Source organism: Etheostoma cragini, chromosome 13 (assembly GCF_013103735.1).
Source record: "Etheostoma cragini isolate CJK2018 chromosome 13, CSU_Ecrag_1.0, whole genome shotgun sequence".
Classification (NCBI taxonomy): domain Eukaryota; kingdom Metazoa; phylum Chordata; class Actinopteri; order Perciformes; family Percidae; genus Etheostoma; species Etheostoma cragini.
Window position 1 is genome coordinate 2,564,062 of NC_048419.1, and position 20,330 is coordinate 2,584,391.

Sequence of the window (20,330 nt, forward strand, 5' to 3'; positions counted from 1 at the left end):
AAGTTCTTTTGATATAACAGATTGTTTCCTGTGCAACGGATAGAAAAAAGTCCAAATGAGTTACCAGGCTCCAACATTAGAGCCATGTGAAGAAAACACTTTCTGCTAAAGTTTTTATTTTACATTGTGCAATTTGAGGATATGCAAATAAAAGTGATCGACAAAGACACCATCTGCACAATCCCCCCCCACTGGTTGACCTTTGTTTCCTGTGACAGCCTCTTCTCAGAGAAACACAGGCCCAAGCAAACATGTTGAATGCCATTTAATCTTTAATATTCTGAATTTCAGTCTACACACCTGAACACTGACCATCGACATGTAGGTGAATATGACTATTAGCCCTTTACTGGCATTAATAATTCTCCTTTCGGTTCCATATTTGTTGCAGAAACGTATCCCCTTGACTGATTGATACAACCAGACTGCTACAGTAGTACAAGAATAACAGTATTGCACATATGCAGACATACGAAGACATATGAAGACATTCATAGAGAATTGACATCACCAGACGTCCGCGCATTTATCTCAACTTAGATTCTTTGACTTAGTTTGAGAGCTTAAAGAAGATGTCACTTAATAAAACAACATACAGACAGGAGCGGGGTATGAAACGTTTCAATTCTTGCCCTTGGTTTCAAATCTAATGTTTTTATATACCTCAGTTAAAATCCTGATCAAAGAATAATTAGCATCCGGACGGAAACTGTGACCTCTGGTGGCCTGAATGCATCTGGTCTGCCCCCCCTGGTCTCCTCCCTCTGAGAGCCTCTGCAGTCTGATCCTTCAGCAAGCTCCCCCTCCATACTTAAGGTGGGACAGGTGGAGGAGCGGCCAAATCCAGCACAACCAGTAACAACACCCACCCTCTCAACAGTGTCCATTGGTTAATTCAGCTCACATGGCGAGACGAACGTGGCCTTTCCTGTCCAACTCGACTAAAGAGAGGTGCTGCAGGACCTTCAGCTTGGCATCGCTCACCTTCATCTTCAACTGCTTCATCTTCTGCACACTAAGGGAGCCGCTATAGAGGACAAGAGGAAACAGAGACACTGATCTATTCAATGGCCGTCATTTCAATGAAATGATGCAGCACGAGACTCTTTCTACTAAGCTTTAATTAAGACCTGTTTTACTGGAGCATCAGACTTGTCAACAGATTTATATGTTCTGACAGGGTATTCACACCGGAAAAAAAGGCGATCCGGCGATTTTTCCGCAGGTTTGTGCTACGGGGAGAGCGTCAATGCAACAGCCCTTTTGTGTGAAGTCTTGTTCATAAACCACCCAACAAAGCACAAGTAGACTTTATGTTTTACTGTTTTCCATCAGCTCGTTTATAGATCTCAACATTTACGAGTCCACTTGAAGGCAGCTTTATTTCACAGGGGAGAGAGAGAGAGAGAGAGAAAAGAGAGGAGCGAGACATGGCGAGTGCTTTGTTGTTGGAGGAAACATTCAGCTCTAACACATTTCCCAGGCAGCCCCGTGCTTGTCTTTAGCTTTTTTACCCTCGTAGTCTGTACGGGACTCTCACCCCGCCTCAAAACACGCCCACAAGTCTGATCTGCGTGCAGTCTCAATTTTTCGCCGTAGGCACATTGCGTTTTTTTGAGTGACCCCCCCCCCCCCGCAGCCTAAACACACTACCCCCTTCAAAATTAATGGAAAGACTGTCAGACGCCATCTGAAAGCCATCTTATACCCCATATCTCAAAAGTAGTTTGAGGTCCCCTGTTTAAGATGCATCACTTGAGAGTGAATATGAACGTGTTATTGTGCATATGATTGTTAAATAATCACTGCAGTTGCTGTCCAACCTGTTGTCGCCGAGGTGCTGCTGCAGCTGCTGGTAGAAGACGTTGAGGTCCGCCAGCTTGATGTTGGAGCGGACGCTGAGGGGAACCGTCTCCAACATGGCTTCACTCAGCTCCTCATACTCACAGCCTAGGGATGGACACATGCACGGAGACGTCAGCCTCACAGCTCAACTCTGACGGAGGAATATGTCAACTGCAGAAGTACATTCCAACTGATCTGAGGTGGAAAACATCCTTTTTGTACAGTACTAAAGGTCAGTCACCTTATTACTTATTTCCATGAAGATAATTTGGGATTTGTTTGTTCAGGTTTTGAGGTATTTGTCTGGGGTTGGATTTTAAACAATATTTTGACTCTAAATAGTCCAGAGAAAGATCGTGCAGCCCTACAGTGGGTAAAACACTGGACCTTGACCCAGGAGACCGGGGATCGTGTCCCGCCTGTCATGTTTACTAAACTCAACTGCCTCAACCGTTGTTTTCTGCAGCCGTGCTAATATGCTCAAAATAACAATGCTTACATGCTGATTTCAATACAAAGTTTACCATGGCAACCAGTTTACTTGTGTTAGAATGCCAATATTTGCTAATTAGCACTAAACACAAAGTACAGCTGAGGCTGGAGGGAATGTCCTTAGCTTTGTTGGCATTTGGTCCCGAACTAAAGAACTAGCCAGATGAAAATGTTGACCTGATGATGGCACCAGAGGAAAAGCCAGAGGATCACCGAAGTTAGCACAATTCATCCTGAGGGGAACACGAATGTCCGCTATTTCATGGTAACCCATCCGATATTTTAGTCTAGATTAAGGTCGTGGACCGACCAGCAGGCAGACTGACTCTTGCCATCTCTACAGTATTCTAGATTATTGAGAGCACAGTGGAAGACTACGAAGGTAACAGACTCACTCAGCGGGGGCTGGGGGCCTGAAGCCTCTACCGCAGTAGGCACCTGGGGAAAAACCAGCAGAGGTGATCAGTGTGATAGACTGTGGATGCTAACTGAACACCATTACATGTAGGCCCGCTTCTTTTTCTACATGATCACGGTTTCTTTGTTGCAATAAATTGCTAAGATTAGCTAAGGTCTTAAGGCATATCACACATAGTTGTTTTGGTTTAGATATGCAAAATTTAATAATAGAAGTGATTATTGGTCAGACTATATATCTTTATTATTATTTCAACTAAACTTATTCAAACCAACAAAAATGACAAGGGGGAATATAGTTAGAAAGAAGAATTGTAATGATGACGAGTTATAACAATAAAGTGGCGTGCTTTATTTCATAGGCTTGAAGTGATTGTGTCCTACCTTGGTTGAGGTCTCACTGACCGCGGTACCCAGGAGTTCTGCTGCCTCCTGCTCCGACGCCGTCAGCGGCGGCACCTGCAGCACGTCAACAAGGACACAGTCAACCGCTTGTTGCTGCAGTATATTTATAGATTAATGAGAGGAGGACATCACTCCTCATGAATTAGGACAAGGCATCCCCACATTTCCACAAGATCAATTTAAGACCTTTTTACCACACTTTAGGATATCATTTAATACCAACTTTATGAACATTCTGGCAAATGCATGTAGGATATAATGGAATATCAGAAACGAGTGTAGGCTTTTAAACCAACAAGTACTTGATCTGAACATTTTATCGTAGTACTCAATACATGTATACATGCTTTGTTAGTTACTTCATCAAATAAAAAACATAAATGCTAGACCTTTAAACGAAATGTATGACTTTCTGAAGAAAGTTGACACTTGTAAGGCCCTATTTTTCAAAATTATATTGAAGACTTTTTTTCAGTTTTTTTTTTTGGGGGGGGGGGGGCATTTTAGGCCTTTATTTTATAGGACATCTGAAGTCTTGAAAGGGGAGCAAGAGGGAAAATTACAAGCAGCAAAGGGCCGCAGGTTGGAGTCAAACCAGCCGCCACTGCATTAAGAAGTACGCCTCTATACATGGGTGTGTGCTCCAGCAGGCCAGGCACCCATATTTAAGACTTTTTTAAGACCCCATGGGTACCGTGTATGATCATCAGGTACTATTCCTATTGTCTAGTCCTTCCCGGACAGACTCTGTAATGTTGCTTGCTTTATCTTTCTTTCTTTTTTAAGTGAAAGCCAATGTACAGACCAGTATACCTTTAACTGCAGTGGTTGTACAGTTTTGCACCTGGGTGCCATTTCCCATCTGTGTGTGAATAGAGCTCGCAAATGGCTTTTTGTGTCAGGAGTCGTGTGCATCAGACGTCATCACTGGCATCATTATCTCATAAAAGACAAGTCACAAAAGCTGTAGAATATGAAACCGTTCCTGTGTATAGAGGAGGAGTTCATGCAATGGTGTGTGAGAAATGATGGTGGTGTTTGTTTGGGTACCTCCACATCAGCAGTCTGCTGGAAGTGTTGGACCAGCTCCATGGCACTGCCGAGCTCGTTCCTGATGGAATCCATGGATTCTTTCTGTGCGGTTGCGATCTCCTTCACCTGTGAGCACAGCGCTGTGTGTTTGGCCTTGATGGCCCTCAGATTCTCCAGCATCAGCGCCGGGTTCTCCTGCAGGCACAGTGTCTATTAGGGCTCAACAATTTGATTTACTTATTGTTCAAGTATTATAAGTTGCACATTCACTGTGTAACAGATATAACATGTGATGGAGCATTTTAACACAAGACACCATCACAACTGCTCTATATTATTCTAACTTAAGCTGTAACAGATGAATGTAGTGGAGTAAAAAGTATAATATTTCTCTCTGAAATGTAGCCGATTAGAAGTGGAAAAGGGCATGAAAAGAAAAAGACGCAAGTACCACAACATTTTAACTTAAGTACAGTACTTGAGTAAATGTACTTAGATACATTCCACCACTGGTTTATTATGAAGGTTATCAGCCAGTAAGGCACAGAAAATTACTTTTTAGAAATAGACTATGGCCTGTTAATATTTTTTGCGTCTGAACTACAGAAGATTTTTTTAAATGTCCTGCAGACTGCAGATGGTTAGACTGAATCCTGTCTTTAGTTGGGTGGAAATGTCAGCAGAAATAACAGCTGTGGTTTCAGTTATCACCTCAGCGGGACATCCATTCTCTGCAGCGTTGTTGATGAAGTCCAGTTTCAGCCGCTTCTCTATGTACTCCAGGTCTGCCTCGGACTTCAGGAACTGCAAAGACACTCAGCTTTACGCTTTGCTAGCAGGGGTGGCACATATTATATATGTGTTGGTCAGTTTGTGCTTGACAATCCTAGTTTGCAGCAATAAAATTGAAGTGAGATGAACAAACAGAAATATATCTTTTTAGATGAAACAGATGTTGAAAAAGTTTCTTTTTGGTGACATCATTTGAAACTGGGAAAAATTAGAAGTAAGAAAAAAAGGTTATAAATTGCAATATATCGCGGGATATTGCAATGTTTAAAACTGCAATAATATTGTATTGTGATGGTATTGTATCAGGAGGCGTCTGGTGTTTCCCACGCCTATTTGCTAGTACACTGCTATACACACGCAGTGTATGAATGTGTGTGACTCTAGATATGTAAAAAGAAGTGCAGCCGGTCTCTGCAGTTTTCAGATGCTTTGACAATACTATTGCACTGCTAGCTGTCTGATACAGTAGTGCAATGAAGTCAGAGCATCTGCCAACAGCTGAAGCTCTAGAGTTTGGGACGGTTCCATCGCTTGTAACCATTTCTGGCCAATGCCCTTTTAACATTGCACTGCTTTTTCTAGAAGGGTCACCAGTAGCACAATATAAAAGGGGCACTGGACAGACAGAACACTAGATCAGCCAAAGGCTGGACGTTCTCACGGCTCAGTGAGCAGGGAGTCAGTGTGTCACATATATTTGAGAAGATATCTCACTGTGTCAAACAGAATGTATGGCATGTGTTGTGTGTAATATATCCTATACGCTCAGTTCAACACTTGGTCCAGACTGGAAAACAACTATTTGCCATAGTCCCATGTTACAGACATTCAAGGTCCCCAGAGGAGAACATTTTTTTTTGAATAAGTATGTATTAAACATATGAAAAATTGCAAGTGAGATGATGTTGAAAGCTCTGGAAAAGGCTAGTGGACCTTGAGTTAAGATTATTGGGTCAAACATTGTATACCTGCTATAGAGTTTCTAAAAAAAAACTGAAGGTTCTGTCTGGAATAAAAGTTAATTATCTGTTAACTGGAAAGGGCTAAAATCAAAAGGAAACATATTTGAGCTGTAGTGAAAATGACTATCTAGTCTGTAGCTAATGCTGAATGCTTGTTGTTATGATGCTAGCTACATTATATGAATACTTTTTCAAACGGAACAACAGCTATGAAACGTACAAGTTTTAATGGTGGCCATGTTTTATATTTTGGAGAAGGAAGCGGCTTTTGACAGCCTATCGCTGGGCCTGAACTGGTCTTACGCTGTTGTTTTAATAACGTTAGTAGCTAATAGTAGTAAGACGGAGGGATAGGATATTAACGGTACGTAGACAGGCCTGCTGAATAGCGCAAAGGAGTTTGAATTGTTTATTAATACAAAGAGAAAACCATGACCTGCTGCTCTTCCTGTGATAGGATGAATACCTCATCGATAATTAATGGGTTGCCAAATGTCTTTAGAATCGTTTACCAAAGACAAAAAGCTCATTCGGAAGGTGAATATTACAGAAAATCAAACCGTTTTACGCTGTGCTTACCATCGCCTCAAGCTTTTCAACTGTTGTCTCCATGTTGAATAGTTTCCAGCCCGATGCAGGCTCTGTCATTGGACAGCTGTCAGGAATGGAGAAAGCCGATTGGACCGCTTGTCTGTGTGCGCGCCATATTGCATTGGGGAGTCTGTCACTCACCAATAAAGTTGAGTGCAGATTTGAGTCGCGCATGCGTCACTTTGCGACGAGTGAAGCTGTGAGTTGCGCATGCGTCACTTTCCGACAAGTAGCCTACAAGATGCTACGAGAGACTTCTCTCGATGCAGTATAAATGGACCTCCTTAACCAAGTTGGTTCACTGCTGTCTACAAGTTAGCATCAAACACAACAAAGGCTGTCAGTTGAATGGCGTTTTGAGCTAACATTAGCAATCAAACAATAATAGATAGCTAAAACGTTTTTGAAATGATTTCCATGTTAGTTATTATTTGTTATGAAAAAAACTATCATTTCATGGACCTCACAAATTTCAGTACAACAGTTGTCTTAAACCGTTTAAATCTGAGCATGCGCAACTAACATCTGCACTCGATCAGAGTCGGTGTGACTCGACTCTTATCGGGTATATTGCGTTATGCCGTAAACTGTTTACATCTGAGCAGGCGCGACTCAAATCTGCAATCGACTCACATTGGGAACACTGTCAACCATCCATAGACAGATAAAAAAAATGTATTCAAAGAAACTTTATTGACTTGCTATAAGCCATCAAAAACACCTTTGGAATGAGCTCTATGACATTATTATATCTATATAATAATATATTATATTATTATATATTATTAAATGGACACATTATATCCAGAGTGAAATTTCGAGCATCAAACATTTACTGAATACATTTGTGCCTTTTTTGCAAGCAAATGTATTTATTGATGTACATTGTACATATTATTATCAATTAATTAATCTGCTGCATTGCGGGTTTTTTAGGAAGTATGCACATCAGCTGGGCCAGCGCCCCCGTTGTTTAAATAGAAAGTGCAAACATTTAGTCATTTATAGCCTGATTTGCGCTATATCACCTGCAGTTTGTTTGCATTTATAGTGCCCCCTGGTAGTCAACTGGAATCAAACCTTAAGGGCGTGGTTCAGGTACTTATGAGGACATATCCTGAGAGATTTGTGATTAATGGACAATGATGAAGCAGAGTATGAGGGAGTGCCACGCTAGCAGCTAGGTGAGCATTATAGTGTGTGACAAAGTGAGATACGTCTGTCTCTGAGGTAAAGGCTGGACTACAGTAGAGCTGTGTGGAGCAGTTTGTGATCAGTATTTTCTGATGGTAAGTCCTTTTGGGGGGGACTTTGGGCTTTTTCACTTTGCATACCTATAACATGCACAAAAAGATATATAACACAATAAAAAGCCAAAAGGCATAATATGAGCACTTTAAACAATTATCATCAACCCTTTTTGGACAAGAAAACCAACTATGAACATCCTCAAACAAAAACAAGAATGCAGCACAAGCAGGTGGCCGTTAGCTACATTTGCACAAACAGAATTTATTTGACCATATCGAAGATATATTCACAAATAGCTTTTTCACCTTCCGTAAGTCACCGTAGAAAATACAGCAGACATATTTACAGAAATTCTTGATGACTTCAGAAAATACAGTGCTGTTTTGTGTAGCTACTTTTTTTTATTCATTTTTTATTTTTTTTACAAACACATTAGCAACATACTAATATTACAAGCACGGAAGCAGCTACCCTACCTACTAGGTCTTTTATGTCAAAAGGACGATCAATTTTGGAAGTGAAAAAAATGTCTCATAAAACAAAATCAGTTCAAATATGAACAGAGCACAAAGCTTCACCGAAGTATTTAACCGGGGGTAAAAGTTACTATGATATTACAAGTCAGGTTGTGTTTGAGTTTTAAGAACACACCATAGTGGTCAAATATAAAAAACATTCCTGTAGAGTTACTTCAGGGAAGATCAATGGTTGTTATGATACTGTAAGATTAAGGATGTGCTTCTGGAACACTGTTCCCATTTTTTCACCATGCAACACATCAATGTGGTATACAGGTCACGGAAGGACGTCATTAACAGAGCTCCCAGGCTGCATTACAGGAAACTCCAGCTTCTCACACTCGGTCAGCTTCAGCGTTAGGTGCTGGGCGATGTCATTGGGTTCTGTGTACAGTGCAGCAGGGACATTCTGTAGGAGAGAGGAACAGGTTTAACCCTCAGGTTGTCCTTGAAAACCGTTCAGAACACAGTATATATTCTTTCCCATGAGCATTTGCACCGCTTCAGCACAGAACAGTTCAAATGACCCTGCCCCCCCAATTCAGAAACTTAAGATCCATAGTTATCTCTGCTCAACATGATCTGTGGACTGAATACTTAAGCTGATTATTATCAACAACTAATGTGATTTATAATGAAAGTTTGTTTTTTTTAAACATGAAAGAATGAGTAGTGACCACTAAAAAGTTGAATTACAATTAAATCAGGGTTTACAGTGTTCTATTTCCCACCATATGTGAATCACAAAACAACTCCATCCACTGGTGGAGATCAGGAGATGCAGTTGATATTCCTGGAAAAAGCTAGGAAGTTGTCAGTACTAAATGTAATATGAAAAATTAAATCACTCTTGAAAACATTTCAGGGCGCCTGGGCAGCTTACCTGGTAGAGCGCGTGCCCATATAAACTGTGTATAGAGGTGAACCCCTTGATGCAGCGGCCGCGGGTTTGACTCAGACCTGTGACTCACTCACTCCCTCTCTCTCTCTCTCTCTCTCTCCCCCTTTCATGTCTTCAGCTGTGCAATATAAATAAAGGCCTAAAATGCCCAAAATCAATCTTTAAAAAAATGTTTTGATTCCCAGTGGCATTTTACGCCTGGTGGGCCTCCAGGCTTACAATACGCTGGCCTAGTCTCACCCACTTCATCACCACACAATGATCATTTATTGTGCCTTGGGAAGCATGAGCAGTTCTTTTCCCTAGAATCAATATTTTTTTACCAATGATTCACCTTAATATTTTCTTTTTATACTGTAATAAGGACTACATCATATCCGTTTCTAGCAAAACAAACTGAAAGCAGATTATGCAGTGAACCCATGTTACGTTTTTCACAAATAATAATCAGACGGACATGTGATGCGCGTTCTTCTTGGAAAACAATCAGTTTTTAGAAATGTCTCTTGATATATTGTCCAGAAGTGTATTATTCAACTTTTGTTTTTGTTAAAGAAGGAAAAGAAAACTGCAATACTCAATACTATCAATGTGCAATACTTCTAGAATTGCAACAAACATAACGTAAAACCTGCCTCTGTAGTGCGAAAAGAATCAAATTTGGGACAAAAGCCTTAGTGAGTGCATGCTGTGTCTCAGCTCACCTTCAGTTCTGCTATCTGGCTTTCTCTCGTGCTGAACTCTCGTAGCATGAAGTTTTTCCCTGCCTGGAATCAAAAACATCATTACCCCTCATTAGAACTTTTCCCATTAGTCAGTGTGGATTGCTTCAGCACACATTGTCCTGGCTGGAGGAAACCAACTTGCCTCGTGATACAGTCGTGTGTCATTTATTCGGATCAGCACGCCGTCCACTCGTAGAAAGAAACGCAGCAACAAGAAGAAACTGGTGGGCATCACCCTCTAGATCAGCAACAAGACACACAGCAACATGTTACACTACACATATTCCTTTTTGCATGCAACAGTATATTACAGAAATGCAAAAGGAAATAGCATTTCTTTGCTAAAAAGTTGCATGTTTTTAAGCTTGCATTTTGTGGCGCAGATTGTTTTCCCCTCTGGTGGGTGTGGCTCTGTATCCATGGGCAGCTTTTAGGTGTGAATGTGTTGAACTGTGAGAGCCAGGCTCTCCTTGAAACGTCCCTGAATTAATTAAAGGTCAAAAAAGGTGAGCAGTCTGCCGCAATTACGCACTCATTACACAGACTGTGGCCTTGTGTCTTCCTCTTAAATCAGGATTTTCCTGGGTGCCTGGCTAGCTCAGTTAGTAGAGAGTTGGTATGTAAAAGTTTACTCCTCAATGCAGCGTCCCGGGTTTGAATCCAGCCTGCCCCCCTCTCTCTCTTTTTTTTTTTTAAATCATGTTTTTCCAGACCAATATAAGGTTTATGTGCAGCACCTGAGCCATTTGGACAGCATCTAAGCCAATGTCTGTGACTAAAAGACTTTTCTCAGATCTAAGGATTGGAGTTGGACTTCTTTAGTGTGTTTTGTCTTGAAGCCTTCTGAGAGTTTTTTATTGATTATTATCTGCTCCAGCTTCAGACACAGTTATGGTGATAATAATGGTCCGAAATGATATGTCTTTCTTTTTTTAAAGAAAAAAATAGACTCAAAAGTACCACAAACTGACTACAAAGAGACGCCAAATAACTAAAGAGACCACAAATCACCCATAAGTCTCTAAAAGAGACTTATTTTTACCTAAACCTCCCCACCAAATATGCGCATCTAAGTCTTTTATAAACCATGGGAAAACAATGTCACTAAATCTGGTCGCCGTTTTGATCGATAGTATCAGCTGTTTAACATCAACGCAGCACTCACAATTTTGGCGCTGATCATCGAGACGCCGTGGTCGTGCAGCTCGTCCTCGAACAGCAGCACCTCATCGAAGAACATGATCTGCTCCCGAGCCTTGAGCTTCTCCATGTCGATACGCTCCGTCGTCTTCACCACCTTCACATAAACCACAGGTGGAAATCAAAAACTCACATAAATTGCATACACATAACAAAAATAACAAAAAGGCGTTGAATATACTGTGCACCATTCCATTACTGAATCTCTTTAAACCTCTTGTTGGAAAACTAACAAAACTACCTTAAGGACCTTCTCTGTTACTCAGAGGGACATTAGCAGACTCGCTCTGCTGACTTTGGCTTCATGTTCCACGAGCTCGCTCTGAACTTGGAAAAACTGATTTTAACTTTAGGCTACAATTACATCATTGCATTTTGGTTTTAAAAAACAAATATCTTTTGCTACATTTCCCCCTCTCATTCCTCCTACTCTGGCGTTTCCCCCTCTCATTCCCCCTGCTCTGGCGTTTCCCCCTTTCATTCCTCCTACTCTTGCGTTTCCCCCTCTCATTCCCCCTGCTCTGGCGTTTCCCCCTCTCATTCCTCCTACTCTGGCGTTTCCCCCTCTCATTCCTCCTACTCTGGCGTTTCCCCCTCTCATTTCCCCTGCTCTTGCGTGTCCCCCTTTCATTCCACCTGCAATGGTGTTTCCGAGCCCCTAAACCAGAGACATTTGAAAACACTTCTGACCCGTTTTGGTTTGGAATCTGTGGGGTTGTGTTGCCGTCACAATGGCCGCTAACAGAGACCTTTGGCGACACTAGCACTGACACTAACATTTTGCCGCCTGATTTCACGTTTTGTTCTGAGACTAAGCTACTAACTAGGGATGTAACGGTATGACAATTTAACCTCACGGTTATCGTGACCAAAATTATCACAGTTTTTGGGTATTATTGCAGTATTTTTTTTTTAAGTGTGTTCAATGCCTGCACATTCTGCATACAGGATAACTATCTTCAATTAACTGTCCTTCGGCATTCTTATTATAACCAAAATATGCCAAAGCTTCAGCCTTAGACCTCTTAGAAGGCTGAATGAATGGATATGACCCACCTGCAGCTGCATACTTTCTCCTATAAGAGTGCCTTTGTAGTCTGTAGTGTATGTCCAGTCGTAAGGTCTCATCACCTCCTTGGAATGTTCAGAGTCAGCTCTAGAAGATCACAGAGACTCATGTTAAAAATCTAGGTGACATGCTTTGTGTCAGGAAATGAACGGCTTTATAGATCTTTTACATCATTTTCCAACACAGAACAACATTATTATCACACTGGAGTTTTCCTTCTTTAAGTTGCTCTGACATGAATATCTGCAATGTCCTGTGGTGGCCAGATGATAGATTTTAAATTCTGAACATTTTTTCGGCTATGTAACACATGACAGCTTTGACATATCAAAAGTTAACAAAACCATCCCCCAGCTGGGTTGTTAGTCTTGCCTGCTCTCCTGCCATTCCTGAGCACAGGCCACCTTGACAGCGTCCTCCAAGTTGTTGACTCTCTTAAGGGCGTCGATGGCGTTGAATTCAATGCCGTAGCCTTCTGTGTGTTGGATGCGCAGGATGTTGTCACCGAACATCATCTCTGGAAGGGAGGGCATGTTCATCTCCTCCGCTAACCTGGGAAAGACAAATATTTGGCTAACACCTTTCACCCTTTAAAGCCATAGTGCGTAGTTTCTGTTTCCCCCACAAGGAATTCTAAGTAATGAAAACAACCCTGTCAGCTTCTTTGAATGTGCTGTGTGTAATACTTTGGTCATTGCAGTTGACTTTATTTTCTATCAATTATGTGTGTTACATGGTTGATGTGGACATGTGCAGGTTTTTTTTTTTAAATATAGCATGGCTCATGGGTCTGTTTTGTAATTCTATGTGTAATTATTTTATGAGGATTTGGTGTGTCACTTCAATTTTATTTTATTTATAGTATCAAATCAAAACAAAAAGTTATTTTGAGAGACTTTGCAGATAAAGTAGGTCTAGACCACACTCTATAATTTACAAGGACCCAACAATTCCAATAATTCCCCAAAGAGCAAGCATTTAGTGCAACAGTGGCAAGGAAAAACCACCACTTCAGGCAGACCCAGGCTCCTGTTAGGCGGTGCCTGACGGTGACACACTGCGAAAGAGCTGCTGACCAAATTCTGATTCAGAAAGATCTATCTATCTATATATCCATCTATCTATCTATCGTTTTCCTGTATCTAACCCGATATGTCAACAATGCAAAACGTCAACCCACAATACCAGTACCTTTGCTCTGCGGTTAGTTTAGGAGGGTACAAGATGCAAAACTGGACCCATGCAGTACTCAGAGACACAGTATCACATTTTTGTGTGTCCTTTTTTGGCTAATTATTGTATTCACACTTAGAATGTAATAAAAAAGTATGATCTGCTGTAATAAACATACCTGGGAGCATAACATGAGTGAAAGCTGAACCCACTGGAGGGCCCAACAGAGGTTAACAAGTAAAAGGCAGACAGTTACATATATCTGCTACCTACTGTTAGAGGAACACCTCACCGTTCAATGTCTTTGGATTTCATGATGTGGTTTCTGGCAGCAGTAACTGTCCATGGTCCAAAGGTGTAGTCCTGCTTACTGCTCTTAAAGCCATGTGACATCATCGTGGACAGTGAGGCCAACATCAACTACAAAAGAGATCAATAGCAGGTTTTTCAAAGATGCTGTCTGTTAGTTGTCTGTCATCACTGTCGGCTACTTTTCAGCTGTTGGAAGGAAACACCGAGCTGACGGAGTTAGGTGTTGTTGTGTGGCTGAGTGGGTCAGAACTCTCTGCAGGCCAGTCAAGTTCCTCCATACCAAATCAGTAAATCCATTTCTCTGTCCTGCATGTTAACATTTGGACAGGACCTGTTCACAAGGCAACGTTCGGCAGTTCTGGACCTGCACCTTCTTAAGAGTCTGAGGGTGGCCAAAAAGAAGGTCTAATAATTTTTCATATACTATTGTTACCAAGGAAATGGTAGGTAGGGAGAAACACAGATACTAACAAACATAAGGTAAGAAGGAGAAAAAATTAGGCTGGCAGTAAAAATTAAAAATAATACAAATTATCCTCCAGCCACCAGACCCCATTTACTTGGGACCTGCCTGCAGAGCTACTGAAACACACGCGCACGCACACACCTCTATTGTTATGCCACATTATGCAACATTTTACTACAGACACTGAATGAGTTCGCTGTTGTTAGTGCACTAATACAAATAAATGCAATGTTTGAACAATTAATGCACATTTCAATTACCTACACACTTAAATGCGTCGTTTTAATTCAGTTCATAATTTCCAAATGCTCTCTTCAGCCTCCGCCAGGCAAAAAAAGTCATATAAGAATGTATGAATTATTACCGTTCAAAAGACTTCGCTATAGCTAGCGTTACAGTTGTCCCAATACCGGTAACGTTACACTTATTCGCTAGAATACTGGATTACTGTACACCTCTTTCGTTGAATGGGTAAACTAATTTCAGCGAAATAACTATCAAAAGCTTTCCCGAATGTATTTTATTTTAGTTTCTGAAAAATACATGTTTTAACGTTGACAATGAAACAGGTTAGTTCGCCTCGTATAATTCAAATGAAGTGCTTCGGAGAGCACTCTGTCGTGGTGGTTTGACATTAAAGTCTCCAAGTCACTACAACTGGGTGTTATGACCTAACTGTTTATGGTTATAACGCACATTACCAGAAAGAAAAATCTGTTTACCTTGGATGCTGTTAACTGTTACCTGTCATGGAGGCTACTTGGGAGCGCCGGTTTAAACTGTCCGGTTATGTTGCTACGCTAACGCTATAGTTCCGCTATTTCTTCGAGTCCGTCTGTCTCCTGGTCCTAAGACCATAGACTGTAGCAACTGTAGCAACCTTTAGAGGACGTTCCCCTAACGTCATCCTAACGTAGCAACCTTTAGAGGACGTCGCACATTGCATTTCCTTTCTGGGTGGATTTATAAAGTATAAATGTCGACACACAGAACAAATAGGGAGCGCACCATTGGCTGAACGTGTAGGGGACGTTCACGTGATATAGAAAAGATCATTTTTAACGTTTGAATGCATTAAGGAGCAGAAACCTTGATCAATGCATACTCTCCGTCTTCCCCTGGTCAGGTCAGCTACCAGGACAGAAAACATTGGTAGGAAGATTTCCCTCTAGTGGCAAAACGGTCACTCTCTCACACACAAACACACACACACCATGGATGTAGCCTATTTAGAGACACCGTTTTTGCAACTTATTATAATTATAGGCCTACTTTTACAATCTCAACATTAACCAAAGCTGCTGACAATACAGTCCGTCCTAGTAATTTGATCATTACGTTTTAAAGATATTTTTAAGTATAAATACTTTTGATTTGTGTGTTGCATTATGTTGCACTGAAGTTTTTCTTGCCCAGCAGTTAACTCTAAAGTCTACTATTGCTTTGTTTCATAATCAACTGACATGGACAACAAATGCATCTTTTTTGTTGATACAGGCTATGTCATTAGAGTGGCCGGTGTTTCGGATAAATGTATTTAAAATACGCCTCTGAAATGCAAAAAAAGCTATTTTGTCATTTGTATTTGATGGACTTAATAGCAAGGATTAGTATTTTTGATCTAATATGTTTTTTTAGAGCAGCCTACTGTAACACATTCCCTACGCAATGACGTCATGTTACTCAAATTGACGCACTGGCCCGGGCTTGATTGGCATGCGACGGTGGCTAAAACGTTTCTGTTTGCTATATTTCACAATAAATAGGTGACGTAACAGTTTGTTACACATGCCGTTATAGTCAAGGGTACATTTTTGACATTAGTGAAGAAAGTGAGATTCCAACTATTTTCCTAATTATCAAGTAAAAGCCTCTGTGATTGAGACAGAAACCTGATGGAAACATCTAGTCCCAGTGCAGTTGACCTCTTGCTATGCTGAATGATTTCTAACTGACTGATTTAACCTATTGCAAACTTGAAAGAGAGGCGAGCATGGACCCCCTACTAATATTGTATAAAATGAAGTTGCATATTAAACTGGGCCTACAATAACATATAGGGCGGCCCAAGGTCCTTTACACAAACCTTTTGATGGTGCGTACAATACTAAGCTATTAAAATAAAAATGATTTACATGTTCAGATATCATCATGTTTAATATCAAACATACACGTGGAAGGCCCAGTGAATTAATAAGCTTACCTGTATCTGTGGATGGCTCTAGTGGTGGAACTTCCAAAAACACAGTGTTGTGGTAGGATGAGACTAAAGGGAAAGCTCAGACAACAGCGGGCTGTTCACAGGTCACAGGTCAGGCTTCCCAGAGAGAGAGAAAGAGAGAGAGAGAGAGAGAGAGAGAGAGGCTGAACTAGACTTTAGCATTTGATACATCCCAGGGAAAGAGAGAGAGAGAGAGAGAGAGAGAGAGAGAGAGAGAGAGGCTAAACTAGGCTTTAGCATCTGATGCTTCCCAGAGTGAGGGAGAACGGGAGAGAGACAGAGAGGATGAACTAGGCTTTAGCATCTGACGCTTCTCAGAGAGAGAGAGAGAGAGAGAGAGAGAGGCTGAACGAGGCTTCAGCATCTGTGTTTAAGGTGTGTGTAATATATATTTTCCCCTAAAGTGCAAATTTTATGAAAAATAATCACTGTTTCTGTGATTTGGGGGGTTATTTTGTGTCTCTGGTGCTACCAGACGCATACGTTTGTTGTGACTGATACTTTCCTGTTGTGGATGTAAAAGACATTGCAGCCTCTAGTGGCCGGCTGGTGGGAATTTTACCTGTAGGGTTTTTTTCAAATTCAGTGGGAGGAAGTTAACAAAGATAGCACTGAATTTTAGGACCATGTTTTGAAGACATTGCACAGAGAACAAGAGATGACCAAACACTGAACACAATCATTCTTTTTATAAATGCCTTTTCACCACCATTGGGGTTCAGCTCTTAATATGAACGTTAACCTGGTGTAATATAACAACTTTTTGAGGGTTGCATCTTGCTTCTAGATAGATAGATAGATAGATAGATATTTATTGATCCCAAAAAAATGGGAAATTACAGTGTTACAGCAGCACACAAAATATACATACATACAATATACATGAAATAATAATAATTATAATAACAAAATATAAGAATAAAATATAAGAATGTAAGAACAAATATTTAAGTATATACAAGATCGGAAAAAACTAAATGTGCAACTGTTTAAATATAAGTATGCTAAAGTATGCTAAAGATAGCATGCTATCTTTGCTAGAAAGTATGCTACAATTTACAACAAAGGATTCTCTCTGAGAATCTCTTTTATATCCAAGCAATACTGGTATTGTAACGGAAATTTCCCTAACCTAATTTATATTGAATCGAATCAGAAAAGTAATCGACATTGGACCTTGTGATTAGGAATGAAATTGATTCTATAACTTATTGGCAATACCCAGGCCTTCGGGGAGGTCAAAGCATTAGTGTAGTAAACTACAGCCCCACGGGGCGCCTGGGTAGCTCACCTGGTAGAGCGTGCGCCCCATGAACAGAGGCTCAGTCCCTGCCGCAGCGGTTGCAGACATGTCATTCCCTCTTTCACTCCCCTTTCATGTCTAAGCTGTCCTATCAAATAAAGGCCTAACCTTGTGCTCCTCCCAGTATCATCAGGTTTGTTGGGTTATGTGATCACTTTAAGGGTTTGGACTTGACAGACAAAAACTACGTTTTCATCAAGGTTGGCTTACATACTTGTGTGTCTTCGCAGCGTTTATGTTTATCATAGACAGTGCAAGTTGGGCGTTTTAATATGGGGGGTCTTTGGGAAACTGACCCCCTTTTGGAGCCGGTCTCAGTTGGCCACTCTATGAACTGCAGTTTTGGGCATTTCTGTGTTATTTCTTAGAACCGAAAGTTGCCATTTGATTACAACCAAACTCTACTTCTCTTCCACATGGAGTCAACGAGCATGAGTGAATATCCTATAGGAGCAGTGCCATTCATACTTATATATACTACATATATTTATATATACCAGTAACGCTAATTGAGCTAATATGTCTATTTGGAAATGAATGCCTCCCCTGATTGTATTTTACTAAGTGTGTTTATGACTGCGAGTAGCCCTGACTTGGGCGTGCGACACATCTATGTGATGGCAGGTGTATTGCTCAGGATCCAAGGTAGAACAGTGTCAACTATGAAGTAGTTTGGATACGGGGTTCTTGAGAAAGCTGAACAGGCATGTTTTCAACGGGTGCGGCACTAGTCTTTTAAATTCTGAACATACAATATACTACCAGCTTGAACAACAAAACTTGGTGGTTTAGGGTAGTGCTCCATTTTACTCTCACCTCATGAAACTTGAATCACCTCTAGATGCTATGATGACTCAATTTGGTCACATTTTTATTTTTATTTTTAAAGCACAGTATATAGGCTACATTGAAAAAATATAACGCCCCAGCACAAACAGAGACCAAAACTGAGAATAACACATTTTTTGATAACATCAAATTGTCATTTTTTTATAAATACTTGAGACCTGGGGGGGTATTAGCGGTATGTGTGCACCCTCTGTACCCAATTGCCATATTTGCAGCAGGAGAATCACATGCAGATCCCCTTAAAGAGGGAGCGTGATCCGGATCAGTCAGCTGCACCGTGGACCATGTGTGCAGGCATCCTCCTTCCCTCTCATTCAGCTGTTTTAAAACGACACCTCCCCCCTCCCCCCTCCTTCCCAAATCCCGCTCCGAGTGCAGTCATTTCTAGTGCAGAGAAATGTCCCTAGTGACACTGAGGGATGACGCAGACTCTCTCTTCCTTTTCTCTGTTTCAATACCCCCCCACCAACACCATCTTTTCCCTCTTTTGACTTGCTCTTTCCTTCCTATCTTGCTCTGGTGCTCCCCCTTTCTCCATTTCCTCTCCCTGTCTCCCTCTCCCCCTCTCATTTTGCCGTCTCCCCCCCTTTCTCCCCTCCATCTCACTCTCTCTCCCTCTTTCTCTCTCTCTCTACTCCGGCACTGCAGTGCTGATTGTGATGGCACACACACACACGCACACACAATACACACACATACACTTACGCAAGCACACACACACACACAACACACACACAACAAACACACACATACACACACAGGAGCGTAGCTGAGAGGCAAGGACTGCAGCAGCATGCACCAACCGCGGCTGAGCTGTTCGGGGACACGAGGAAGGGGAACTAAGGAGAGAAAATAGTGTGCTATCTCACACCAGCCTACGTGTGCATCTTTACAGCGGTGGGAACGATGCATTTCAAGAGCAGATAGCTTATGTTATCCGGCCTCCTCTGCACTGCCTCTGCGTCCCATTCACCCTGCTCCTCCCACTCCAACTCTTCCTCCTCCTCCTGTCTACAGCATCAGCAGACCGGACTACAGATTGACCGGGACTGGCTAGTGGTGGATGGTCAGGTTTGCCCTGGCTGAAAGATTCTTCCATGGCTATGCTACATCTCCACCTTTCCTGATGGCTGGATTGTAATCGACATTTGAAACTAGAAGATAACCTACAGTGCGTAAGGAATCTTGGATGTGTGTGTCATTCTTTACCAGTGTTGTCATTGGCGCATTTTCTCTATTTCGCTGGTTTGTTTTTTGCCTTCTCTGAGACTGGCTAGCAGGCACTGCAGCATCAGGACCGCAAGACCCATGAAACAGTAGGGCATGAGGACCCAGGGGCGACCCAAAGGAAGGGCTTGAGTGCTTCCATTGCTACCACTGCTGCTGAGGTGCTTATCTTGATTTTTTTTCTCCAGGAAAGGGTGCCTGGTGGGGGTTGGGGTGGGTGGTGACAGCACAGGTACCCAGGCCCCTGCAGAGCAGAGCAGAGCGGGTGGCTCTTGCGTAAAGGAGGCAGAGCAGGACGTCCTGTGGGAAAAGGGGGAAGAAGGGCTGGCTCGAGCGTTGGGCTCCTGATGGTGGCTATTTTTGTCTCCCCTAGCTGAGTGATTGGGACAGCGGGTGGAAGAGAAGATGCTGATGGCCCGAGACATAGCGCGGGACGAGGCTCAAAAGCTACACAGGAAGTGGCTGAAGCACCAGGCCTTTATGGCGGAACTGGCCCGCAATAAAGAATGGCTTGCCAAGATAGAACAGGTGAGTGGAGGTGACCAGGGCATGGTGATGGAGGGATGGACAAGGAGGGGG

The 20,330-nt window shown here is 41.8% G+C and overlaps 3 protein-coding genes across 7 annotated transcripts in view; 1 reads left to right on the plus strand and 2 right to left on the minus strand.

Moving 5' to 3' along the window:
- Positions 1-99: 99 nt before the first annotated feature.
- On the minus strand, positions 100-6,691 carry ska2 (spindle and kinetochore associated complex subunit 2). Its single transcript, XM_034890523.1, has 7 exons — positions 6,525-6,691; positions 4,903-4,995; positions 4,210-4,386; positions 3,139-3,213; positions 2,733-2,775; positions 1,824-1,950; positions 100-1,027 (listed from the first exon to the last, which is right to left on the minus strand). Exons 1-7 carry the CDS (start codon positions 6,591-6,593, stop codon positions 901-903), a joined length of 711 nt encoding a protein of 236 aa, XP_034746414.1. The 5' UTR covers positions 6,594-6,691; the 3' UTR covers positions 100-900.
- Positions 6,692-8,017: 1,326 nt separating this feature from the next.
- The window catches only part of tiprl (TIP41, TOR signaling pathway regulator-like (S. cerevisiae)), a 19,777-nt gene continuing 7,464 nt past the window's right edge, over positions 8,018-20,330 (minus strand). Inside the window, exons 2-9 of one of the 3 annotated variants that reach the window (XM_034890520.1) lie at positions 14,874-14,895; positions 13,666-13,793; positions 12,573-12,752; positions 12,188-12,287; positions 11,097-11,228; positions 10,074-10,169; positions 9,911-9,973; positions 8,018-8,714 (exon numbers count right to left, since the gene is read on the minus strand). In XM_034890520.1, the coding sequence (XP_034746411.1) occupies positions 8,583-8,714; positions 9,911-9,973; positions 10,074-10,169; positions 11,097-11,228; positions 12,188-12,287; positions 12,573-12,752; positions 13,666-13,790 (828 nt within the window). In that variant the 5' untranslated portion in view covers positions 13,791-13,793; positions 14,874-14,895 and the 3' untranslated portion in view covers positions 8,018-8,582. Of the gene's footprint in view, positions 8,715-9,910; positions 9,974-10,073; positions 10,170-11,096; positions 11,229-12,187; positions 12,288-12,572; positions 12,753-13,665; positions 13,794-14,873; positions 15,022-20,330 lie in introns of those variants that run through there. The other 2 variants (XM_034890519.1, XM_034890522.1) reach the window with 2 other exon arrangements.
- sptbn4a (spectrin, beta, non-erythrocytic 4a) overlaps positions 19,106-20,330 on the plus strand; it is a 33,552-nt gene continuing 32,327 nt past the window's right edge. The window contains exons 1-2 of one of the 3 annotated variants that reach the window (XM_034890506.1): positions 19,106-19,912; positions 20,125-20,279. In XM_034890506.1, the coding sequence (XP_034746397.1) occupies positions 20,157-20,279 (123 nt within the window). In that variant the 5' untranslated portion in view covers positions 19,106-19,912; positions 20,125-20,156. Of the gene's footprint in view, positions 20,280-20,330 lie in introns of all 3 variants that reach the window. The other 2 variants (XM_034890505.1, XM_034890507.1) reach the window with 2 other exon arrangements.

Bases quoted from the DNA above. Each gene is read 5' to 3' on its own strand.
- ska2 (XM_034890523.1), bottom strand. From the start codon at position 6,593: ATGACAGAGCCTGCATCGGGCTGGAAACTATTCAACATGGAGACAACA. The intron at 4,387-4,902 runs GTGATAACTGAA...CTGTGCCTGCAG, and splicing joins AGAATGGATGTCCCGCTGAG to GAGAACCCGGCGCTGATGCT. The intron at 2,776-3,138 runs GTAGGACACAAT...GTTTTTCCCCAG, and splicing joins TCAGTGAGACCTCAACCAAG to GTGCCTACTGCGGTAGAGGC.